Below are 24,291 nucleotides of genomic sequence, written 5' to 3' on the forward strand. Positions count from 1 at the left end.
GGCGAGGCCGGGCGCGTCCGCACCGCCGCCCGCGACTCCCACGCCGAGCCGGCGCGCGAACCCGAGGAGAAGTTCGGAGGGGCGGAGCCCTGGGGCGGAGAGCCCGGGCGGAAAAGGGCTGGGCAAGTCAGAAGCCGCGGAGAGGGGAAAGGGAGGGGCGGCCAGGAGGGGGCCGGGTAGCGGGGAGGGGAGGCTCGGTGAGGGGACCCCAGCACCTGAAGCAGAGCGGCGGGAATTTCTTTCGGAACGCTTCGGTCAGGAAAGCCTGGCAAGGCCAGCAATAAAGTCGGAGGCGGTGAGCGGCAAGCAAAGCGCGGCAGCGCTCGCCGCAGCCTTTCGACGCCGACACTCACATGGAGACTCTCCTCAGCCGACACACGTGTTATGAGCTCGTCAAAACTCGTGCTCCCTACAGTAACAAACACGCGCTTCATCGTGGGAGTTCGTTACGCCGACTCGTGGAGCCCGGATGTGTCGTACGCGCAACGGGCGCCGCACTCCGGAAGAGGCGGGAGTCCGGAGTGGCCGCTGAGGGGCGGGGCGTCGACCGTGTGTGGGGGAGGGGGGCGGAGCCAAAGGGTGCGGAAGGCTCGTGTGTTAGCCGGTGTCTTCAGCTAGGCGTGACCAGCCTGCAGCTGGCGATTGGGATACTCAGGGTTTCCTGGGCCTCAGAGAGTGAGGATGAATTGCCTTGAGCCACGTATAGAATATGTAATATGGTTAATGTACATAACAAAAGTTCCTTTTAGAAAACATTTTTATTATACCACGGACGTTTCCACCAGCGAGCCACTGCTAGGAGACGCCCCTTAGCACCTGCTCTGTAGGAGCCGCGGAGACCTTCACTGTAGGGGGGTGGGAAATTGCCAAATGTAGCTTGTTTTGTTCAGAAGTTGTACTTTAAAAAAAAACTAGAACGTCCTGTCCTCTGTCTGGGTGCAACACAGAGAACTTTGGAATTCTTTGTTTCATGTTGAAAATTCTTTGTTTCATTATGATACCAACAATGTGCATAGTTCTTGCTCTTGTCTGCCCTTTGCATTTAGAAGAGAAAAAAAAGGCAAGGAGGCACCTGGGCTTTGTTTAGACATCTTATTGTGTGTTTACAGATGAACTTTTGCCTGGTTTGATGGTGCACGCCTTTAATCCCAGCACTCGGGAGGCTAAGGCAGGAGGGTTACTGAGATTTTAACAACAACCTTGGCTACAAAATGAGTTCAAGGCCAACCTGAACTGACCAGTGAGACCCTGTCTCAAAAAGACAAAAAAGATGGACTTTACAAACCTACCCCAAGTCCCTTTTGTTCCATTTTAGTACATGTGCTGCAAAGCCAGAGCTAAACCCCATTTTAAATCTCTTTCTCAGTAAATTCCTTTTGGCTCAGGAGAAGCATTAAATTGGTTTAAACCGTTTGTGTATCACTTGAATTTGAGGTTCCTGCTTCAAACAGGTTTCTTGTGAGTTTTTTAGTTTTATGGCGTTTTTACTTTTTGCTTGCTTGTTTTGCTTTGTTTTTTTGAGACTAGGTCTGCTCTTTCTATTCCAGGTTGGCGTTAAATTCATCAGTAGCCTCCGCTGGGCTCTAACTGGCTGGGGATCTTCCTACCACGTCCAGATTTTATGTTTTTTGTTTTTAGTTTTTTGGTTTTTTTTTTTTTTTTCCGGTACCGGGAATCGAACTCACGACCTTGCGCTTGCCAGGCACGTGCTGTGCCGCTGAGCTAAATCCCCAGCCCCCACGTCCAGATTTTATGGATTATTTTTGCCTCCTTTCCTAAGAGAACTTTGCAGACTGCCAATCAGAAACTGGTAACCCCAACATCTTGTAGACTTGCAGCTGCACATGGCTTACAACTGCATGTGCTGCTAGGAAATCTTTCGGTAAGTTAACATTGGAAGTGTCTTGGATTTTTGATAGGGTTGGCTTTTACAGACTGTCGTTCTTGTTCTTGTGGTTTAAGTCATTTGCTTAGTTGTACTTTTTCGTCTATACTGGGGACTGAACCCTGGGCTTGCTAGACAAGTGCTATGCCACCCAGCTACATCCTCAGCCCATAGATGTGCCTGTGACTCAATGCTTTGATTTATATGTGCAGGGTAATAGCAACTTTTTCTCCAGAGCTCAAATGGGTTACGTATATACTGAAAAGGACAAAAATGTATTGATGCATTTTAAAGACAAACCACTCTAAATCTGGAATAGAAAATTTTTTAAAAATTTCCATCATACCTGAAAAACTTCTTGATTAAAATGAACAAATTAAAGACAATACAATTAGATGAACAAGCCAGACACTTGATAAAACTAGGCCTCAGCAAAGTTCTTGGGGCATTTGAGAGCAAATGTCTGTGTTGTTTTTTTTTTGTTTGTTTGTTTTTCTCCGGTACTGGGAACCGAACTCACGACCTTGCCGCATGCCGGGCAGGCGCTTTTGCCACTGAGCTAAATCCCCAGCCCCAAATGTCTGTGTTTTAAAAGCTGAGTCATAAATATACTTCTAAAATATACTTCTAAAAACTACTTAAAGCCCACCTGTGTACCTGAGAAGACCTGAACATAGCATAAAAACTTCAGGACGTTGGAGCCAGGTGCAATGGTGCATATGGTAGCTGTGATCTTAGCTACTAGGATGACTCAGGCATGAGGACACCAAGTTGGAGATCAACCTGGACAATTTAGCAACACAGGCCCTGTTTCAAAATTTAAAGGGGAAAGAAAAAGAGCTGCAGATGTAGGCATCCCTGCATTCCATCCTCAGTCCTGGAAACAAAGATCTGGACCTTGAAAAGGAGATTATCATGCCCTTAAAAAAAAAAAAGAAAATCTCAGTAGTAATTTAATAGACAATATATCTCCCAAAACTCCTTGATTAAAATGTACTGTATTTCTCTATTACATTAGGATGTAAATTCACATTCAGGCTTGTGTGTGTGTGTGTGTGTGTGTGTGTGTGTGTGTGTGTGTACAGTGTAGGACTCAAACCAGAGCTTCACCACAATAGGCAAATGCAGTATCACTGAACTATAGCCCCCAGCCATCAATTCAAGTCTTTCCTGAAAAGTTATTCATTTGAAATACAAACTTTTGAGGAGAATGAGATAGCAACAGAAAAAGGAAGAGACAAAAGACCTAATTTTTGTTCTTGGCTCCAGATAAAGCCTGATAATGAGATCCATTTTTTTCTTCACATATCTCTGGTCAATTCAGGTTTAATTAAAAGTTGATATTCAGGTTTGATGTATATTTTTGAAGCCTCTGTTTTTCCTGTTAAGTCCAACTCTCTATAAATTTGAAAGCTTTTGTATTTGTCTCATAACTAAAATTTTAAAATAAAAACAGATGTTTTGGGGATTTTTATGAATACATGTGTACATATGTGTGGTACGTGGCATAGGTTTATGTCTATACAAGTCTGAATACTGTCTACATGGAATCAAATTAAGAGCTCTTATAAATAACTTGCATATATCTGTTAATGTGATTTTAGTAAAATTTGGTATATGTATTACTGATCTAATTAAACATGTCATTAACATTAATTATAATACAGACACAGATTTTTATGTTTAAGATTAGAAAAATTGTAAATTTGATGTAAAAATACAAAATTCAGTAGATATAAAGAAAACTTAGGTACACTTTTAGCAATAATTATGTTTCACAGTATATTTACTTTAGTAGGTTTCACAAATCTCTTGATAACTATACCTTTAGATCTTTCCTAGGCTGAATTATTTGATGAATATTCATTAAACTTTGACCACTTCCAAATAAGTTAAAATATTAAAACAGTAGATAAAAGAGTAGATTTGAGTTTATTATTAACTTTACACTTCTTAAAAAGGAACTGAACGTAGTTGTACCTGTTAATAAACATTTAAAAATCATATTTTGTAGGAACATATTTCTACAAAAGGACTATAAAATGATGTTAAACTACAGACTCCTGACTCACAGTTTTTAAGAGTTAAAATTCTAAGCTGGGCATGGTGGTGCAGACCTGTATGCAAGCAGGCTAAGACAGCAGAGAGTTCAAATTCAAGCCATACCTAAGTCATACCCAAATTCAAGCCATACTTAACAATTTCCTAGGAGTCCCTTGTCTTGAGATTTTTAAAAAAAAATTAAAAAGGAGCTGAGGATGTTGCTCAGTGCTAAGAGCAGGAATTCAATCTAGTGCAAAAAAAGTTAAAATTATAATTAATATAAAACTGTTTAAAAAAGTCAAGGTGGCCCCGGGGATATAGCTCAGCGCACAAGCACCTGCCTGGCAAGCACAAGGTCCTGAGTTCGATTCCGAGTACCAACAAACAAACAAACAAAAAAATAAATTAAAAAAAACAAGGTAACAGCTCTATATGCAAAAGTATACAAGAAAAACATTTTAATTTTTGTTTTTGATACCAGAAATCGAACTCAGGACCTTGTGTTTGCCAGGCAGGCAGTGTGCCACTGAGCTACATCCCCAACCCCCAAGAAAAATAAGATTTTAAGAAAATTATAAAATTGAAGCATATGGTTTTTGTTAAAAGTAAATTTGTGTAGAGACGTTTTAAAAAACATTTAATTGTGCAGTGGTAAGGAGTAAACCCAGGCTTTGGGTATGGTAGGCATGCTGTCTGCAACAGAGCTACACTCACCAGACCTATAGAGACTATTTAATTTCAAAAGAAACAAAAAAAGTTGTAAATATTTAAATGGTCACAACTAGAAACCATACTCATAAGTGAAATAAATCAAACATACATGTGCAAGCACCGCATTGTGTCACTAGTGTAAAACTTGAAAGAGTTAATTTAAACTCGGAGGTATGATAGACACTGTGAAATGATAGGAAACCACTGAAGAGTAAAGGGCTTCTGGGATGTGGGTAAAGAGAAGGGAACAAAGGAGAAATCTTGTATATATGTATATACAGGATAGATAACATGGTTGTTCTTCTGTCTTCTATTTCTATGCTGAAAGAAACTGTCAATGAGTCTTTGGTTGACCAGTATTGCATGTTTATATCTGTTTTCATGAGAAGCCACTTTGAAGATATCAATATGTAATACAACCACCATTGTTAATTCCCTACCACTTTGTTTGTAACTCTGTATTGTCTGTATTGTGCTTGTGATATGTTGTAAAATGTTGTATGTCTGTTAATGTTTCCCTCCTTTTATCTTTAAAATAAAAAAAAAAAAAAACCTCCAAAAAGAATGTTACACATTTTAAAGTTGATTACAGTTTTTAAAACTTGTCTTTCTAAAAATTAGACATTAAGACGTGTACTGCTATAAAACTAAAATTTGTTTCTCTCCTTTCAACAAGGTTTTTGTAGAGTACTGATAAAGAGTAATAAAATATTTGTTCAACTTTTGAGTACACTGCAAGATGGAAGATATTCTATGTGCAATGTGCTCTCTTTGTTAACAGGTACTTACAGAAAATTATCTTTTCTCTTTTAAAGAGTTAAGATTTTGTTTTGATTCAGCTATATACCTTCCTGTACTTTTAAAGTTTTAAATTGCCGCTCTGGTGAAATGAATAACTACTGTTTTACAGTGGTGTGTGATCCTTTCTTTCTTTAAGTGATGGAGTATTTATATGTTGCCCAGACCGGCACTGATCTCCTGGTATCAAGTAACCCTCCTGCTTTAGCCTCCTGAGGTTCATGTCACCATACCTGGTTTATGATCCTATTTTCACCAAATGTTCTAAACCTCTCATATTTGACAAACTTACCAAAATAAAATTCTTTATTAAATCCTTTAGACTTCAAATTAACTTTGGACATTTCAGAGGGCCCCCTAAAAATCCAAGGAGATATATTTAGTCTTATTTGATTAGTTAAAATATGGGAGGTAATATAAAATAAGAAATTGTGTTTCATCTTCTTTGAGTTACATATAAATATGTTATTAATATCTATTCCAAAATTTTCAGATCTTAAAACCTGATATACCATTGTATATTTTATCAGTCATAATTCCAGCAAAGCAACCTTAAATATAGTCTATATGGTCAATCATTATTCTTGCTGTACCTGTGTAAATACGTCATCAGGAATCAGGTCAAGGCTAAAACTTGTACAAATAAATTGGTCTTTATGTGTTTCCTTGGTAAAAATAAAAAAGAGTGACTAAAAAGACAATTATGTTTTAAATGAAAATTAGTTATAGCTATTATTAGATTTTATTCCTGTTCATTGTTTTAGAGTTTTTGTTATTTACCCAAAGTTTGAGCTAAATCCTGAATGTTTAGTTTCCTTTTTCATCTACAACTCTCCAAATGTATGCTATGATCAAAAATATAGTTAATGTTGAAATGAAAATCATGTATTACAGTAAATGACAGTGCTATTGATCCCTTTCAAAAAAAAACTCTCATTCGCTTCAAACAATTTATCCTACTTCCTGAAGCAGTTCTGTAACTCTTTAGTGAGTATCTTTATTTGCACTGTCATGGTTGCCTCAGTGTCCTGAATTGATTGAAGATGTTTCTCTTTCATGGTTATTTTGACTTTGAGGAAGAGCCAGAAGTTACACAGTGCCAGATCCAGTGGACGAGGTCGCTGAGGACACAGTGTAGTGTTCTTATGAGCTTGCTTTCCCGTGGGACGGACTCAGCAGCACCACTCACTGTACATTTGATCAAATCTTGTAAAGACAGTCATGAAAGAGTTCTTCCAGTACTGCTTCAGAAAGTGACAAGAACAATGGCATAAATGTGGTCAAAGCATGGTACAGTATTTGTGGGGGATTAATGGCAATATGTCATTATAATAATTTTTAAAACTTTTGACCATTCACCATATATTTTGATTACGTCTTGTAACGCTTCCAATGTTCTTCCACCTTTCTGGCTTAAAATCACTAAAAATTAAAACTGGACCTTCCTTAAAGCCCTCCAAGGTACAGCTAGAAAAGTTTATATGAACTTTTTAAAAATTTCTTATAAACGTTTTTAAAAAATCATGCCAGCAACTTATAAATGATCTTTCTGCCTATTACTGTATGGATTACTTAGGTCATTGGAAGATCCGATGCAAACTATAGTTCAGGAAAATCTATCAGATTGGCATTGTTTCTTTCTATTCAATCTAAAGATGCGCTGAGCCAATATCTAGGAATGTTCCCAGATGACAGCCTTTCAGACTGATAGTAATTGTTCAGACTTCTCCAAACAGTAATCTTTCTTTTGCTTCTAAAGGAATAGTTCTTACTATGTGTTTGTTTATACTATACAGAGGCTTAACTTCAATAGGAACCCATTTGTAGGACTAGGAGTGTAGCTTAGTGGTAGGGTATTTATTTTCCTAGCACACATGTGCCCATGGGTTTGATAACTAGCATTGGAAAAAAAATTATTAAGTACTATAGTGGGGCCTGAATGGACTACAAACATAAATAAAGTCTAGTTCCTATTCTATCTCAACAACAAATTACTTTTTTAACAGCTAATGACTTGGAGACTACTGGAATTAAGCCATGGAATCCATTCCTGTCTGGTGCTCCTCTATCCTATGCTAACCCATCCTTCCATGATGAGCCGACAATAATGGCATCTGAATTATAATCTAAAGCAATAACAACAATATAATTTTTTTAAACAATAATAATCAGAAATGTTGCTTCTTAGTCTTTTAAACATAGTACGTTGCAGAATCCTTGAGATGCCCTTGGATTTCTTTTTAAGTTTTATATCATTAATCAAAACTTTTTGTATATCTTTTCTGCATTATTATAATAAATATATTTTATTAAAACAGAGAAGTTGCTAAAATCTAACCCTCCTTTCCCTCCATATCCCCCTCCAAATAATGGCTTTTGTTTTATGTTTAGTGACATCAAAATAATTACTTATAACTACACTGGTCAAATCCTGAGTCAAAATAATACTATACTTGGCAGCTTTTGGAGAATTATAAAGAAAATTGTTTAATTTGTTAATTGGTATTTTATTTGAATGAGGTTTCAAGTGTTCATAATAAGTTTCCTAGTTTCTTCAATATGCTGGTGATGGTTTCATTTACTAAAGAAGGCACAAGAGAGCTAACAAAAGCAAGATTTTAAAATAACCATAAAAATATAAATGAAAACAAAGCATGAAAGAGAAGAAGCAAGCAGCTGGAATAAATCACATCAAAGTCTTCCACTTAGATTTTTGACAAGCCTAACTATATAGTTGAAGAAATGAAGTTGAATGGATTGCAATGAACAGTAATTGTTTTTACCAGTAGAGTACTTGGCTCATCAAAGGAACGGAGAAAAACTAATTTTCATTTAACTCTCCTAATGTGCCAACTATTGCAGCAGATACATTATAGGTAGTCTCATTTTTCAGACTTAAATTAAGATTTTAAAAAACCTCATCTATACATTAAACTGTTCCCTGTAGAAAATTAACTACAAATAATACTAAAGCTACAATATTACTAAAATAATTAAAATGAACCTTCATGATTTATACCTCACATTATTCCCCAGGCCATAATGACAAATATGAAAAGCCATGAGATGCTCTCTTTAACTAAAATCCAGTTGGGTATAGAACAAGTCACTTTAAGCATTTAATTCTGTTTCAGCAAGTACAAAAACAAGTAATGTATCCCATTGTCAGGTATTTTGTAAGGAAGACTTTCATGTGAGCCTGATTTTATATCTATGTCTAATTCATGCAAACCTGACTTTATATCTATCTGATTAGTGATGTTAATATTTAGCCCCCTGTTTTGTAAAATTATTAAAAACAATTAAATATAAATGATTAAAAACTTTTCTTGGTGTAGTACTAAGGGGTTGAACCTAAGGCCTTTATATTGAGCTACATTTCTTTTTTTTTTTTTTTTGGTTTTGGTTTTTCTCTGGTACCGGGAACCGAACTCACGACCTTGTGCTTGCCAGGCAGACGCTTTTGCCGCTGAGCTAAATCCCCAGCCCCTTTGAGCTACATTTCTAAGCCCTGTTTTATAATTTTGAGACAAGGTCTTGCTCAATTGCCTAGGCTGGTCTTGAACTTGTGATCTTGTGATCCTTCCCAAGTGCTAGACTTATAGGCATGTACCACCATGAGAGTCTACAAATGATAAAGTGCTTCATTTGAGGATACTGTGTATAGTCTGTGTAGCCTCTTTTCATAAATAAGTACTAAACTTCCAGAGATTGATCAGAATCCGTTGTATAATAAAAGGCTAGTGCTTAGCAAGAGATGTTATAAATTTTTCAAGAACTCAAGTTTTCAAAAGTCTAAGTTGTATTATTCCAGATTTTTTCAATCCTTGTTAATTTTGGCTAACATACAGCAAAAATTATAGATTATGACATTCCATTGTTTATAAATGTCAGAGACATGGCTATATCAATTAATAAAAATGAGCATTCATTAAGTATTCATTAAACATTATATGCATGCCCCTCTGCTATGCACTAGAGAGCCTACAGTCCAGAGGGAACGTACAAACATATGCAAATATGATTTATAGCTAGGTGAGGTGGCACACACTTGTAATCCCAGTACTTGGGAGGCTGAGGCAGGATGATCATTTCGAGTTCGAAACTAGCCTGGGTTACAACGCGAGTTCAAGGCCAGCCTGAACTGCATAGTGAGACCCTGCCTCAAAAAGACAAAAAACAAACAAACAAAACAAATATGATTTATAAATTGTGATAAAATGCTGTAGAGAACATACCCATGCAATAGAGAATAATAAGGGGTGTGTTGGGGAACCTACTTTAGATTTAATAGGGGAAGCTTCTCTTCAGAAGTGACATTTAAAATGAGGCTTAAAAAAATAAGGTACCAACCAGGAGAAGACAGAGGATGAATAACGTTCCAAGAAAAGTGAATAGATTATGGACAGGTCATCAGGGAAAGAGCTTTGCTTGTTTGAACAAAGAAATGAAAAAGGACAGTGTATATAGAACATAATAAGCAAAGGATCTGGTGGTACACAATGAGATTGGAGAGTTCAACAAATCCTATATATAGGTCATGGTAGGGATTTTTCTTTGTATTACTCAAGAATTGAGTAAACGGCAAATGTGTCAACATTGTTAAGAGGATTTTTGCCCCTCTTGAAAATCGTACTTTCTATGTGAAAACATATACCTCAGACTAATTAAATAAAGTCCAAACATGTTTGTGGAAATAATTCATTTTAAAACCCACATTTTAATGTTATAGAATTAATAACATGTGCATAGATTTATAATAATCTTACATTGACAAACAACAGTTTGTGATCTCATCTCTCTCCATTCCTCATCTTCTGTCCTGAAGGAAAATCTTAAATGTCAAGTATTCTGTTTTGGAGGTTTTTGTGTGTCATACTTTGTTTAAAAGGAGAAAATTCTACACTTTTAGAGTATTTTCTGAGTAAACTTAATGTGCTGCAAATAAAAATCAAGAAATAATTCCTTTGTTGTCATTTTTCAGTTAAGCGCCATAAAGCAACAAAAGATAAATGTATGTGTTTAATCTGCCTTGTTTAACTAGAAGTCTTATAATAGATCTATATGGAAAGTTATATAGGAAAAAAAAAACATAATGTTAAGGTTAGAGGCTGAGAGTGGTAGCATACACCTGTAATCCCAGCAATTGGGAGGCTGAGCCAAGAGGAGTTTGAAGCCAGCCTGCACTACAGAGCAAGACACTCTCAGAAACCATACAAAGGTGGGGAATTAAGAAACTTACTTTGTAGCAGTAAGCTAAAAGTTCAGAGAAATGTGAAAGAATTCTGTAATAGGTAACAGATAATCCATGTATGACTATTCACTGAGTTGTGAAAAATTAAAGGGGCTACAGCAGCCAAGCATGTTGGTGCATACCTGTAATCCCAGCTCTCTGGCAGATTGCGAGAGGAGGATTGCAAATTCTAGTCCAGCCTGGGCAGTTGAGCAATTTATCAAGACCCTGTACCAAGAAAAGACAAAATTTTCAAAAGAGATGGGGTTGTAGCTCAGTATGAAGGCCCAGAGTTCAATTCCTAGTATCTCAAACAAACAAATCATGTTCCTACAGAAAACTGTATCATGTCAATTTTTAAATACTAAAAATTATAAAGTCAAATACTCATAAGAAATATGGCCTTGTTCAATGTTTTATGGATATGAGTTGTGTTTGTATGTAAAGTTGCCTTTAGACATTAATTCCCCTCAATAGGAACCTTAAGAAACATGTAATATAGTGACTAGTTGCACCTAATTAGTGACATGGACCAAGGAGATTTATGAAATCAGTGAATTCAAGACACTTTTAAAACAATTATTCAGATAGACCTCACATATTAAAATGTGCATGGTCGGGCTGGGGATGTAGCTCAGTGGCACAAGAGCCTGCCTGGCAAGCGCAAAGGTCCTGAGTTTGATCCCCAGTACCACAAAAAAAAAAAACAAACAATAAAACGTGCATGGTCCTCTGTCTCAATCCTGACTGCACAAAAGACCCTATATGTAGATTTGGGGAAAGAGAGTAAAGGCAAAGAAGTAGGTTGTACACAATCATAATGATTGGGGTTGGGGATTTAGCTCAGTGGCACAGCGCCTGCCTGGCAAGTGCAAGGAATTCAATTCCTGGTACGAGAAGAAAAAAAAAAAGCAATCATAATGATTAACATTAATCTTTGTTGAGTGCTCACTATGTGCCAGTACGTGTGCTTTTAGCACACTTTTCTTGAATTTTTTGATAGCAAATAGTTAGCATTTGACAAATGATTTTAATTTTTAAAATTTTTATTGGTACATGTTTGCCATACATAATGTTTACATTCATCGTGGGAGTTGGTAAATGTACATAACACATAATTCTTTTTTTACATCACAGTAGCTTTGTAGTATAATTTAAAGTTAGGGACTGTGATGCCAACTGCCGTGCCTTTGTTACTCAGATTTGATTTTACTATTCCAGGTCTTTCTGTTTTCAAATGAATTTTTGGAATGTTTTCTCAATGTATAGATCTTTTACTTCCTTTGTTAGATTGATTCCTAGGTATTTCAGTTTCTGGGGTGCTATTGTGAAGGGTGTGGTTTCCCTAATTTCTCTCTCAGTGAATTTGTTGTTTGCATATAGGAATGCAATTGATTTTTGAGTGTTGACTTTGTATCCAGCTCTGTTACTGAATTTGGTTATTAAATCTAGAAATCTTTGGTAGAGTCTTTGGGGTTTTCTGTGTAGAGTATCATGTCATCCACAAGTAATGATAATTTAACTTCTTCGTTTCTTATCCTGATTACTTTTATTTCTTTCTCTTGTCTAATTGCTCTGGCTAATGTTTCAAGAACTCAATTAAACAGAAGTGGTGATAGTGGACATCCTTGTTCATGATTTTAGAGTGAAATCTTGCAGTTTTTGACCATTTAGTATGATGTTAGCTGTTGGTTTGTCATAGATGGCTTTTATCAGATTGAAGTAAAACCATCTATTCCAATTTTCTGTATGTTTTTTATCATAAATGCGTGTTGGACTTTGTCAAATGCTTTTTCTTCATCTTTTGAGATGATCATGTGATGTTTGTCTTTGGCTCTGTTGATATGGGATATTACATTTATTGATTTGCATATATTGAACCATCCCTGCATCCCTGGGATGAATCCTACTTCATCATGGTATATGATTTTCTTGATGATTTGCAGCATTCTGTTTGTCAGTATCTTACTGCAACTGGTACAACCACTGTGGAAATCAGTATGGAGATTCCTCACAAAACTAGGATTAGAAGTCCCATTCAACCCAGCTATTCCCCTTCTGGGTATCTTCCCAGAAGAATTTAAAACATCATACCAAAGCAATATATGTGCATCCACGTTTATAGCAGCACAATTCATAATAGCTAAATCTTGAAAACAACCTAAATGCCCATCAACCAATGAATGGATAAAAAATGTGCTCTTTTTATACAGTGGAGTACTACTCAGCTATAAATAAGGATAAACTTGAGACTTTTATAGGTAAATGGATTGAACTTGAGATCATACTCATAAGTGAAATAAATCAAACATCACATGTGTAAACATCTTATTGTCTCCCTGGTATGAAAAATCGAAAGAGTTAATAAGGTCTAAGATGTACAATAGATATTATGAGATGGGAAGAAATTGTACAAAGAGAAAGATGAACTAGGATGAGGGAGCAGAAAGGATGGCAAGTAAAAAGGTTAAAAAAAAGCATATCAGTTATACTATTAAGTGTCTCTTAATTCATTGAAAGGGAAGATTTGTGCTAATATTGATTGGAGAAAATTTCAGTGCCCATAGCTTGTTCTCTGAATAACTTTTTTAAACTGGGAATCAAACTCAGGACCTTGTGCTTGCCAGGCAGGCACTTGTGCTGCTGAGCTATATCCCCGGCCCTGAACAACTATTTTAAAGATAACAATATGCAATGTGTTAACTATTGTTATGCTTCTATTGTTTTGTTAAGAAATTTTGTTTCACTTTTTTTTCCATAAAATAAAAAAAACTTCTCCTCTCTGGACCTCAACTATTTCATCAAAAATGAGAGGAAAACGTTAACATCCTGAATTTAGAAGGGCTCTGTCTTGTATACAACCTCCCCATGCTACTACATATGCCCTATTAAAATTAAGATTCACTTTGGTGTTCCTATAAAAAAAATTAATGTCCTATGCCTTCTAATAATCATTTATAAGTAAATTATTCATTTATCAAATATAAGAAAATTTAGCAATATCATAATAATGAAGCAAATGTGCAAAAATTGTTTTAGAAATAACACATAATTATTTTGTTCATCCCTTTCTTCCTTCCCTATCCTGTCCCTCCATCTCTTAATCCCCTTCCGTTTTGCAAAACATCTATCTCCCTGTTTCCTATTATCTATCTTTTATTTTTCTCTTTAATTTATTTATATTATGAGCTGGGTATATAGCTCAGTGGCACAAGCACCTGCCTGACAAAGGCAAGGTCCTGAGTTCGATTCCCAGTGCCAAAAAAAAATATTTAAATTTTGCATTTTTCATATAAGAGAAATCATGCAATATTTAAGCTTGTGTGTCTGATTTATTATATTTATTATGATCTCAAGGTACATCCATTTTCCTATAAATGACTCAAATTTATCCTCCTGTATGGCAGAATAACACTCTACTGCATATAAATACCATATTTTCTTTACCCATGGCAAATGAATTTAAAGAGTAAAGATGGAAGTACAAAAGGGTAAGGAGGAAAGTGGACAGAGAATGCCACCAAAGTTTCATAATGTTCTCATTTGCTTTTCTTCTCCATCCTATCTTTCTTATGTTTTTCTCTAGACTTATATTCATAACATAATTTTAAACACTGGGTTTGCTTTTTTGGTGGTCCTTCATTATTTTAATCTTAAATAGTTCACCTTAGGTACTTGAATTTGAAGATTAATGATTGAAACTACAAACAGAAGCTTTGACTTAGAATTTGTAATACATGTTCAAACTACACACAGTTCAGTTTTTGAAAAATATACCATCAGATGCTTTGGAAGACAGGAGATAGAATAAAAGGAGAGAAGAAAACCTTGACAAAGCATTATTATAATTTTGATGCCTGTTTTAAAAGCAATATGGTTGATCTTTTCCAGTAGCCAAACCTTTACAAAACTCCTACATATTATCTGCCTGTGATAATACATATTCAATCAAATTATCAAGAATCCATAGTTTAGGTACATGTACAAAATTGGTCAAAGGAAATAATCTACAAAGGAAGTGAGAATTTAAATCTATAGAAGACTAGTCATAAATATTTGAGCCTGCAGATTATTTGAGATGAAGAATTTCCATTATTCATGTTTATTGTAAAAGATCTGGTTAGATTTCTTTCTTACCTAACTGATTTCTACTGACTACTTTATGGCAGGCATAGGTATGATAGGCAGTGTGGATAAGACATAAAGATGTCTAACACACTGTCCATTTTATTAAAACATTTATACTCCAGTGTTGACAAGAGATATATAAAATAACTACTTAACTTTATGTGGTATTATGGGGTAAATGCTAAATTTCCATCTTGCCACTTTGCAATATAAATAGAATCAATTTTATACTTGACATACCAAATACATGAAATGGGTGTTTTTTGTGCTTTCTTCATACATGCTGGTCTTCTACAGCATTTAAAAAAACATCATTAGAATCAGTTCGAGTACAAGTCTACATGAACAACTGCCAGGTGTGTCACACAAGGAAAGAAATTGTAGGTTTCAAAGATATATATGTATATGTTTCTTTCAATAGCATGTATCATTTATTGAGTGTTTACTAGATTCCTTTTAGCCAACTATGTTAGTTTTAACTCTATGAGGTCAGTACTTTTTTCCTGTTTTGTCACCATTTTATAGATGAAGAAATAGGCTCAGAGAAATAGTAAAGAACTGGTAAATGATGGAGTCAAGAACTGAACCTTGCCTGTTTAACCCTCAGTCTGTAACTATTTGCCTCTGCTGTCTTGTGGAATATGCTACTCAAGAAGGTAATTTGAGGGGCTGGGGATATAGCTTAGTGGCACGGCACCTGCCTGGCAAGTGCAAGATTGTGAGTTCAATTCCCGGTACCAAAACAGAAAAAAAAAAGGTAATTGGATGTATGAATCTGAAATTCAAGAGAAAGGGTTAAGCTAGAGATAGACTAGTATGATCACATGTTATATGTCCTTGAATACAAGAAAACTTTAGTAAGATACTAAAAACCTTATCTCAATAGATTATACAATCTTTTAAGGGTATAAATAAGTCAAATAACAAATTATGACATTTAAAAATTTATTGTACCAAGTAATTGTTTAAAATTACATTATGTAAGTCTGCTGATTTAGCTGTATTGCTTTCCTTCTTCATTTTCTGAAATAATTTTGCTTTAATTATTCACATGCATTATCAGCATCACCTTCTGCATCATCACTAGAATATTTTTGTTTTTTCAGAGCTCATTGTCCTAATTTCTAAGGTTTTTTTTATTTTAAAGAGAAAAAACACAATAACAAAATAACAACAACAAAGATGAAAACAAAACACAAAAACAATACAAATGATATAGGATTTCAAACAAGATGATAGGAATTAACAATGCTTCTTATATTACATATTGTTATCATATTTTTTGACACACAAAACTATTTGCATCATCCTCCTGACAAGGAAATTTCATCTTAAGTCAGAAATACCTATTCATATAACATCACATCTGCAGCTGTGATTTCATACTTCCAGGAATAGTCACTACATTTATGTTAAAGTGATGTTTTATGGATTTGTTTACTCATTCATTTATTTTAAACCAGTTTTTATGTAGGTTATTTCATACAAACATGGTAGTGTTATTTGAAATCTTTGGAGTAGAAAAGTAGATACAGCTCCAGTTGTTTTTTTTTAAGGCAGAAATTGTCATGACAACTATACAAAGTCAGATATGTACATACTTTTTGAAAAAATTCCTCACATCTAACTGAGGTGGGTAAAAAAAAAAAACCTACAAATTGGTAGGTGCTGTGTGACTAAATCAACCCAATACTATCTATAGACTATGATTTTTCTTACTTTAAGCTGGCAAATGAGGCCCTGGAGAACTAATTTTTAGGTGAAAAATAGTCCAAAATTAGCAGAGATAAGATTGTCATCTAGCTCTAATTTGAGCCTATGTTCTTTTTCTATTTGCTTCTTTTTTATTTTTTAGAATATTTATTTCTTTGTTTATTTATTTTTGTGGTGCTAGGGATCAAGCACTCTATCACTGAGTGACATCTGAAGGCCTATTTGCTCCTTTTTCTTTTTTTTTCTCCCAGAGATTGAATTAAGGTCTTTTTACTGAACAGCATTCCCAGCCTCTTTTAAATTTTTATTATTTTAATTATTTTTTTAAAAAAATTTTTGTGACAGGGTCTATGTAAGTCACTAAGTTGTCAAATCTGGGCTTGGATTTGTGATTCTCCTCCTTCAGCCTCTCAGAGTGAAAGGATTACAAGCATGTGTCACCTCACTTGCTTCTTGTATTAGTCAGCTTTTGTCCCTACTTGCTTCTTGTATTAGTCAGCTTTTGACTCTAGGTCCAAATATATGACATATGCAACTTAAAAATCGTAGGGTTTATTTTTGTTCATGGGTGCAAGAGATTCAGTCCATGATTGGCAGGCTCCAAGGCAGGAACATCATGGTGGAAGGGTGTAACAGAACAAAACTAATTAGTCTGTGATTGCTGGAGGGCAAAACAAGGGAACAGGGCCTGAGAGGAAAGACTAGGGATCAGACATTGACTCCAAGGTCAAACCTCTGTGATCCATCCAGATACACTGTCAAGTGTGTTTTGCTAGAGCCCTAATGCAATCAAGTTGACGAGGAAGCTTAATCATCACACTCCTTTTTATGATTAACAAACATTTAGTCTAAAGATGGCTGGTTGATGTCCATGTGACAGAATTCAGGTAACTGGCCCATATGTAGACACAGTGACTGGTTTCATAGTACTCTATTTTGATTTATTGTCATGTCTTCTAAAGGAAAAATATTCTTTAATATATGGAGAGTCATATTTAGAGCATTTCATTAGAGAGAAAAAAAGAAAACTAGAGAGGTCAGTGGTGATATTTGAATCAATTATGTTATATTAGAGCAGTTTAGAGATTGACCGAGTTAGTCTTTGTATGTACCTGGTCTTAAATCTCACGACAAGACCATTAGTTGAAGAAATAGACATCAAAAGTCACTTTATTTTTTTAAATTTTTTTTTTTTTTTTTTGTGGTACCAGGGATCAAACTCCCGACCTCACGCTTGCCAGGCAGACACTTACGCCACTGAGCTATATCCCCAGCCCCTTCAAAAGTCACTTTAACATTTGAAAGAAAACTTATGTGATGTCATAGATCATATTTCTAGGATTTTCTGTGTGTTTTTGTTTTTGACAGTACTGGGGAATTTAACCCAGGGCAATCACACTGAGATACACATCCCCATTTCTTTTTATTTGTTTTGAGAAATGATCTCACTGAATCACTAAATTACCCATTCTGAGCTTTCAACTAGCAATTCTCCTGCCTCATCATCCCAGAGTGCTGGGATTATATATAGGTATCCACCATTGTACTTGGTTTTCTAAGTATTTTTTTTTTTTTTTGTCTTTGAAACAGACAGGGTCTCTCTATGAAGTTCAGGCTGGCCTTGAGCTCACTTTTGTAGCCCAGACTGGTCTCGAACTCGCAATGATCCTCGTGCCTCAACCTCCTGGATTACAGGTGTGTGCCACCATGCCTGGCTCTAAGTTTTTTTGATAATGTAAAACAATTTAGCAAGATCTTGGTAGATTTAAAAGTCATATTTATTAACTTTTAAACCTGAAGCTTCAGTATATTCCATTTCCTGATATTTTTTTCATGCTTCAGTTACAATAAATGTGCATTCATTCAGTAAAAATCATAATACAGACACTCAATAAATGCTAAAAACAAGACTATATGTTTTCTAAAAGTAGTAACATTTGACCACCTACAAAAAGTTTGCTATGCTTATATCTATAAAAGTTACTCCACCAGATGGCAACCTCATCTGCATGTGAAACATGTGCTGTCCTCTGCAACCTATTAAAGGTCTCCTGAGCCAGATATTCCCTGATTAGTTGCTGATTTCTATAGTGATCCCAGTGAATGAAGACAGTACTAAATAGTCACTTTCAAATGATTATTGGAAGGTGGAGAATGGGTGTAGTTGGGACCTATTTAGCATCGCGGATGAAATACTTCTTGTAACATTCTTTTTAAATAATATTAAAAGCAAGATATAGTCTCTATTTCCATGTTGCCCTTGAAATATATTTATGATTTGAAGCTAAAAAAAATATTTATTTCTCCAGTATATAAAACTACAGACAGGATTATTTCTTTATGGATCATAAGTTATTCTAGTCAGTTTCCTTGTCCTTAATGGTAGTCTGGTAGCTAGCTTTCTTATTTTTTAAAATGTAATCTGTCTTCCTTATTTCTAAACCTAACAGTGTGCAGAGAGTACTGCAGGGATATATAACATGGTCTTTATTGTTTTCTGTTTATAAACAACCTACCCTGAGGTACTAATTAGGTGGAAAATATTGCATATATTTAGCAAATACTGCTGTGTTTTTCCGTACAAATAAATGTGTTGTCAAGGTGAAAGTTGTTGCTAGGTTTTTCTATAAGCTGCAAATTACTAGATGTATGTGTCATGGTAAGTATTCCAGAAAAATAAAAAATGGATTTGTTACATATTTATTCTTCAGTAGAGTTCTAATGACATCTGACATTTCATTAATAAATCCATTTCCTTAGTAACATATTTTACCCATATTAAAGAATGGCTATGTCAGATATTTGCTTGAGTTAGGTATCTAGGATACATAACAAATGGTCTATTTTTATTTTATTGTAATTGACTCTTATTTTGTACCTGTATACAGAACCTCCTCAACTTACAATGGAGTTATGTTCTGAAAATATCATAAATTAAAAGTTCATTTGATGTGCCTATTCTGCTGTACATCATAATTTAGCAGCATAATATTTTATAAAATATATTTCCCTTGTGACTGCATGCTTGACTAGGCGTTGTGATTCACTATCACAGCCCAGCATCATGAGACTCTATTTGGTCAAATATTGCCAGCCTGAAGAAAGATCAAAATTAAAATTCAAAGTACAGTTTTACTGAATTTGTATTGTTTTGCATCATCAGTGATGTCAATAAATTACATGTCAAATTGTGGCTATCAGTAGGAGACTGAGCATATTTTTTCTAAAATCCATGTAGCTTGAAAATATGGAGGTTTTTTTGTTTCCTGGGTATTTTGAGATAATTTTATGGAGCCATTGTCTTAGTTACTTTTCTCATTGCTGAGACAAAATACCTGACCCCCAAAGCTAAAGGAGGAAAGGTTTATTTTGCTCACAGTTTGCAGAGATTTCAGTTCATAGTTGGCTGGCTCCGAGGCAGGGTGGCATAGCAGAGGACTATCACAGAGGGGAAACATTTCGTGGCAGGCAGAAGACAGCAAAAGCAGTAAGCAACAAGCAACAAGTCTCTTTCTATCCCTTATATTTTATCCAGGCTACTCCCTTAATCCTAGCATTGCATCCTTGATCCCAGCATCACACACCTTAGACCTAGCCACTTCTGGAAAGCCCCACCCATGACTGCATGATGCAAGCCATAATAGTCATAATTTACATATTACATAATTCATCCATTTCCATCATACAAGTCACAGGTTTTTAGTCCATGTAAGTCTCCCAGGTATTTAAAAAATGGCACATCTGCATTCATATACTTTTTCTCATTACATGACAAGTACTTTCAGTTTTTGCAGCTCATCTCTTTGGTTCCTAACATGCCTGCTTTTATATATTGTTTATATAAATGAAGGTCAGGAATCTGACTCTTTTGTGTCTAAAATTTTGTCAGTGTCAATGCATCGTGCCCCATTCTCTGGATTGGAGGGAGAGGGAGATAGACTACAGATGTGCATCACTTTGCAGAGTTGGAATTTTGGGGTCATTTTCACGTAATGCTAGCAAATCCAACATTTAATAATACCTAAATTGTTAGAGATGTGACAATTATCTTCATATAAAATACACGCAATACTAACATTACATGAAAGTATTTCATAGCACATAAAAGACTTCTTGTTCTTGAAGGAAGGACAAAGTAATTGGAAAAATTGTATAGGTATAAAGAGGCCTTTAGAAAAATCCTTAGCTTCTATTTACATTTTTCTCCATCCTTTTCATTCTGGATTTCTCTTTTCCATCATGCAAACATACAGCTTTCTGTTCTTTTTTCCGCCACCTAAATTTTTTCCTATGGCTCAAGGTTCACGTCACATCAGCGAAGGACACAAAACACTTAAAGAGCGAATGCTAATCCTTCTCACAGTCTTCAAAGGTGTGAAGAGAAAGGCTTATTTCCAAACACATTTTACCAGGCCCCCATTACCTGATACCAAATCCAGATAAGTACACTACGAGAAAAGAAATTTAGAGAGCAATATCTGTGATGAACATAAATGCAAAAGCACTAAATAAAATCCTAGCAAACCCAAATTTAGAAGCACATTAAAAGGATCATTCAAGGGGCTGGGGATTTAGCTCAGCGGCACAGCACCCGCCTGGCAAGTGCAACATCGTGAGTTCGATTCTCGGTACTGGAAAAAAAACAAAAAACAAAAAACAAAATAAAAGGATCATTCACTATGATCAAATGAGGTTTATCTCTGAGATGCAAGGGTGGTTCAAGATAAATTAATAAATGTAATATGGCACATTTACAAAGTGAGGGACAAAGACCATACAACCATCTCAATAAATGGGGGAAAAGGATTTGGTAAATTCAATGTCATCTCACACTAAAAACTCTCAAAAAATTAGTATAAAAGGAAAGTAATTAAACACAAGAGAGCATCACAAAGCTCCAGCTAGCATCATACTCAGTGATGAAAAGTTAGAAGCTTTTCCTCTAAAGTCAGAAATAATATAAGGATGGCCATTTTTTATGGTCTGGTTGTACCTGTCACCCTAAAATTTATATGTTGAAATCTAACCCCAAAGTGATGATACTAACAGGCGGGCCTTTGGAAAGTAGGTATGATGTGAGGACTCTGCCTTCATAAATGAGGAACACGCCCTCACCAGACACCGGATGTGCTGGTACCTTGATATTAAACTTCCCAGCCTCCAGAAATGTAAGCAATACATTTCTATTGTTTACAAATTATCCAGTCTACAGTATTTTGTTAGAGCTATTCAAATACACTAAGATAGGAATTGGTGCCAATAAGTGCTGCTGTAACAAATACATAAAACTAAAAGCAGCCTTGGACTGAATAATCAGTATGGGCTGGAGGCGAAGGCTAGAAGATCCTACATTGCCATAAGCAGAGTACTATGGATAGTTCCATGAGGGCTCACTGGGAGAGCTCTAGAAACAGTCTTAGTCTTATTAGACATTATCTAAGGGTAATAAACAAAATGTTGGTAGAAATATGAACCATGAAGGTCATGCTAATGGGATCTGGAGGATAGTACTTGTTGTGAAGTAGCAAAGGACGTGGCTGAAATGTGCTCATGTCCTGGCCTTTTATGGAAGGAGGAGCTTTTTAGCAGTGAAATAGGATTTTGGATGGAAGAAATATCTAAGCAAAGAGTTAAAGAAGTAGCATTGCTTCTCTTAACCCTTAGGGAAAAATGTGGGAAAAGAGACTAGATTTAAAGATGAAATTTATAATCAAGGAAGTAGAACTTAAAGACTTGGAAAATGCTTAGTAAAATCAGTCATATTACGAAGAATGAAAAAAGTGTTTGAGAGAGAATACCGAGGGTGTGATCAAGCTATGCTCTGATAAAAATATCATTATAGATCAGTGCAAGTCAGGTGCTATTTATTAAGAATGACCCCAGTGTCGTTTCAGTCAAGATTACCACCCCTATCAGAGTTTGAGAGTGTCAAGGCCTGTGGGACAGAACTATAAAACGAGAGCACTCGGCTGCCCACAGGACCTTGGCACTCACTATCCATACCACCTCAAGTCTCTGCTCCTTATGTCCTGGCACAACACACCTCAGTCATCCCAGACATGGTACCATGGGCCCAGATGAGTGCTATAGTAGCGACCTCTCTAGAGAGGCAGTGAACATTGGCATTGTCTATGTAATGCTATCTCCACCAGCCAGCAGGGAGCATGAGGTGTGGGGATGTGACTACTTCCACCTCAACTGCAAAAATGGAGCTGCCTGGAGACTCAGAAATGGATCCCAGGCAGTGGGCTACTGTTAGAGTAAGGCCACCACAGAGAGCATCCACTAGGACAGGGCCTGGTGGAGCCACGGGATTCTATAGGTCTGGGGTCTCCAAATTGTCTGCACATTCAGGGCCTTGGTAGGTATTGCTCTAGTAGGGATTCTCTGTGGTGGGCCTGCCTGCCAAGGTTTACTGCCTAGGCCTTCATTCATTCATTCATTCTACTTATGTGACTAGTTGTTTTCCCTTGTGTCCATTGCATTTTAGATGAGCATTTTTCCTTCATGAAATATCCATTTCCATACCATAATGAGTCCAAGAAACTCTGACTCACTTCATTAATTCAATTTGGAATGTATTTAAGCAATTCCAAAACAGAAGTCTCCTTGGGGTTGTTTGAACACAGGGCTTTTACACTGAACTATATCCCAAGCCTGTTTTTATTTTTAAATTTGAGACAGTGTCTGTTTTTTTTTTTGAGACAGTGTCTTGCTGAGTTGATGGGTTGCCTAAGCTGGGCCCAAACTTGCAATCCTCCTGACTCAGCCTCCCAGAGTGCTAGAATTTCAAGTATGTACTGCCATGCCAGGCCAGAAACTTCCTAAAGTATCTGTAGTTTAGAGTACCTGATATAATCTTATCTGCAAGTTTCTGGGATAGTCTTGGACATAAATTCTAGGCAATACATGATAGCAGAGACTTTAGCCATGCACCAGCAAGCAGATATCTATTTGCTAATGACACTCAGAGGTTATACTTAACTTAATTCCTTGCTAGAAAAGACTGTTATGCATCTGTACACAGAGAGGTGATGATTTGAAGCAAATGATATCTTTCCATCTCACTGGAGCTAACTTTGAATAAATCATTTGTCTGTTTCATCAAACCAAATGGCCTTATTTGTTTTGGTCAGTGGCAAGCAAATGAAGTTTAACATATGGACCTAAATGACCAGTAACATACCAATATTAAAATGGCAGAGAGTAAAATTCTCTTCTGGTATACAGCACAGAGCTATTTCTTCTTGTGATATATGAAATCTCTGTTGTCCGGCAGATTACAAAGAATGTAAATATAACTTGTTATCCCTTTGTTGAAAGCTTGGAGATGAATTTGTCATTTTTTCAACTTTAAAGTAATTATAAATTTTTTCTTTTTTGTTTTTCCGGTACCGAGAATCAAACGACCTTGCGCTTGCCAGCCAGGCACTGTGCCACTGAGGTTTTCAGCCCCAGTAATTATAAATTTTTAAAAATTCTAGTTTCATTTTTGTTTTTTGCCTCTTTAAAAGAAAAAAAAGTTTAAATTTTAAAAATGATACAGAATTTCAAAACAAAATGATAAGAAATTGACATTATATTACTTATTGATATCTTCAAAGTAGTTGCTCAGATTACCAGATAGGCATGCAAAATTGATCAAACAACATAAATACTAACTGTTCCTTTCAATGAACTAATAGAGGCAGGAAGAATGCCATGAGTTCAAGGCCAGCCTGGGCTACATAGTGAGTTCAAAGCCAGGCTGAACTACACATCAAGACCCTGTATAAAAAAA

At 35.9% G+C, this 24,291-nt stretch overlaps 1 protein-coding gene across 10 annotated transcripts in view; it reads right to left on the reverse strand.

The window, feature by feature from the left end:
• Positions 1-507, reverse strand: part of Alg13 (ALG13, UDP-N-acetylglucosaminyltransferase subunit) — a 70,629-nt gene extending 70,122 nt beyond the window's left edge. For 7 of the 10 annotated variants that reach the window (XM_013504531.1, XM_013504529.1, XM_013504528.1 and 4 more), the window contains exon 1: positions 216-507. In XM_013504531.1, coding sequence (XP_013359985.1) covers positions 216-434 — 219 coding nt within the window. In that variant the 5' untranslated portion in view covers positions 435-507. The remainder of the gene's footprint in view (positions 1-215) is intronic. The other 3 variants (XM_005404636.2, XM_013504530.1, XM_005404642.2) reach the window with 1 other exon arrangement.
• Positions 508-24,291: the final 23,784 nt, after the last annotated feature.

This window comes from Chinchilla lanigera, unplaced genomic scaffold, assembly GCF_000276665.1.
Source record: "Chinchilla lanigera isolate Chin_1 unplaced genomic scaffold, ChiLan1.0 scaffold00089, whole genome shotgun sequence".
Classification (NCBI taxonomy): domain Eukaryota; kingdom Metazoa; phylum Chordata; class Mammalia; order Rodentia; family Chinchillidae; genus Chinchilla; species Chinchilla lanigera.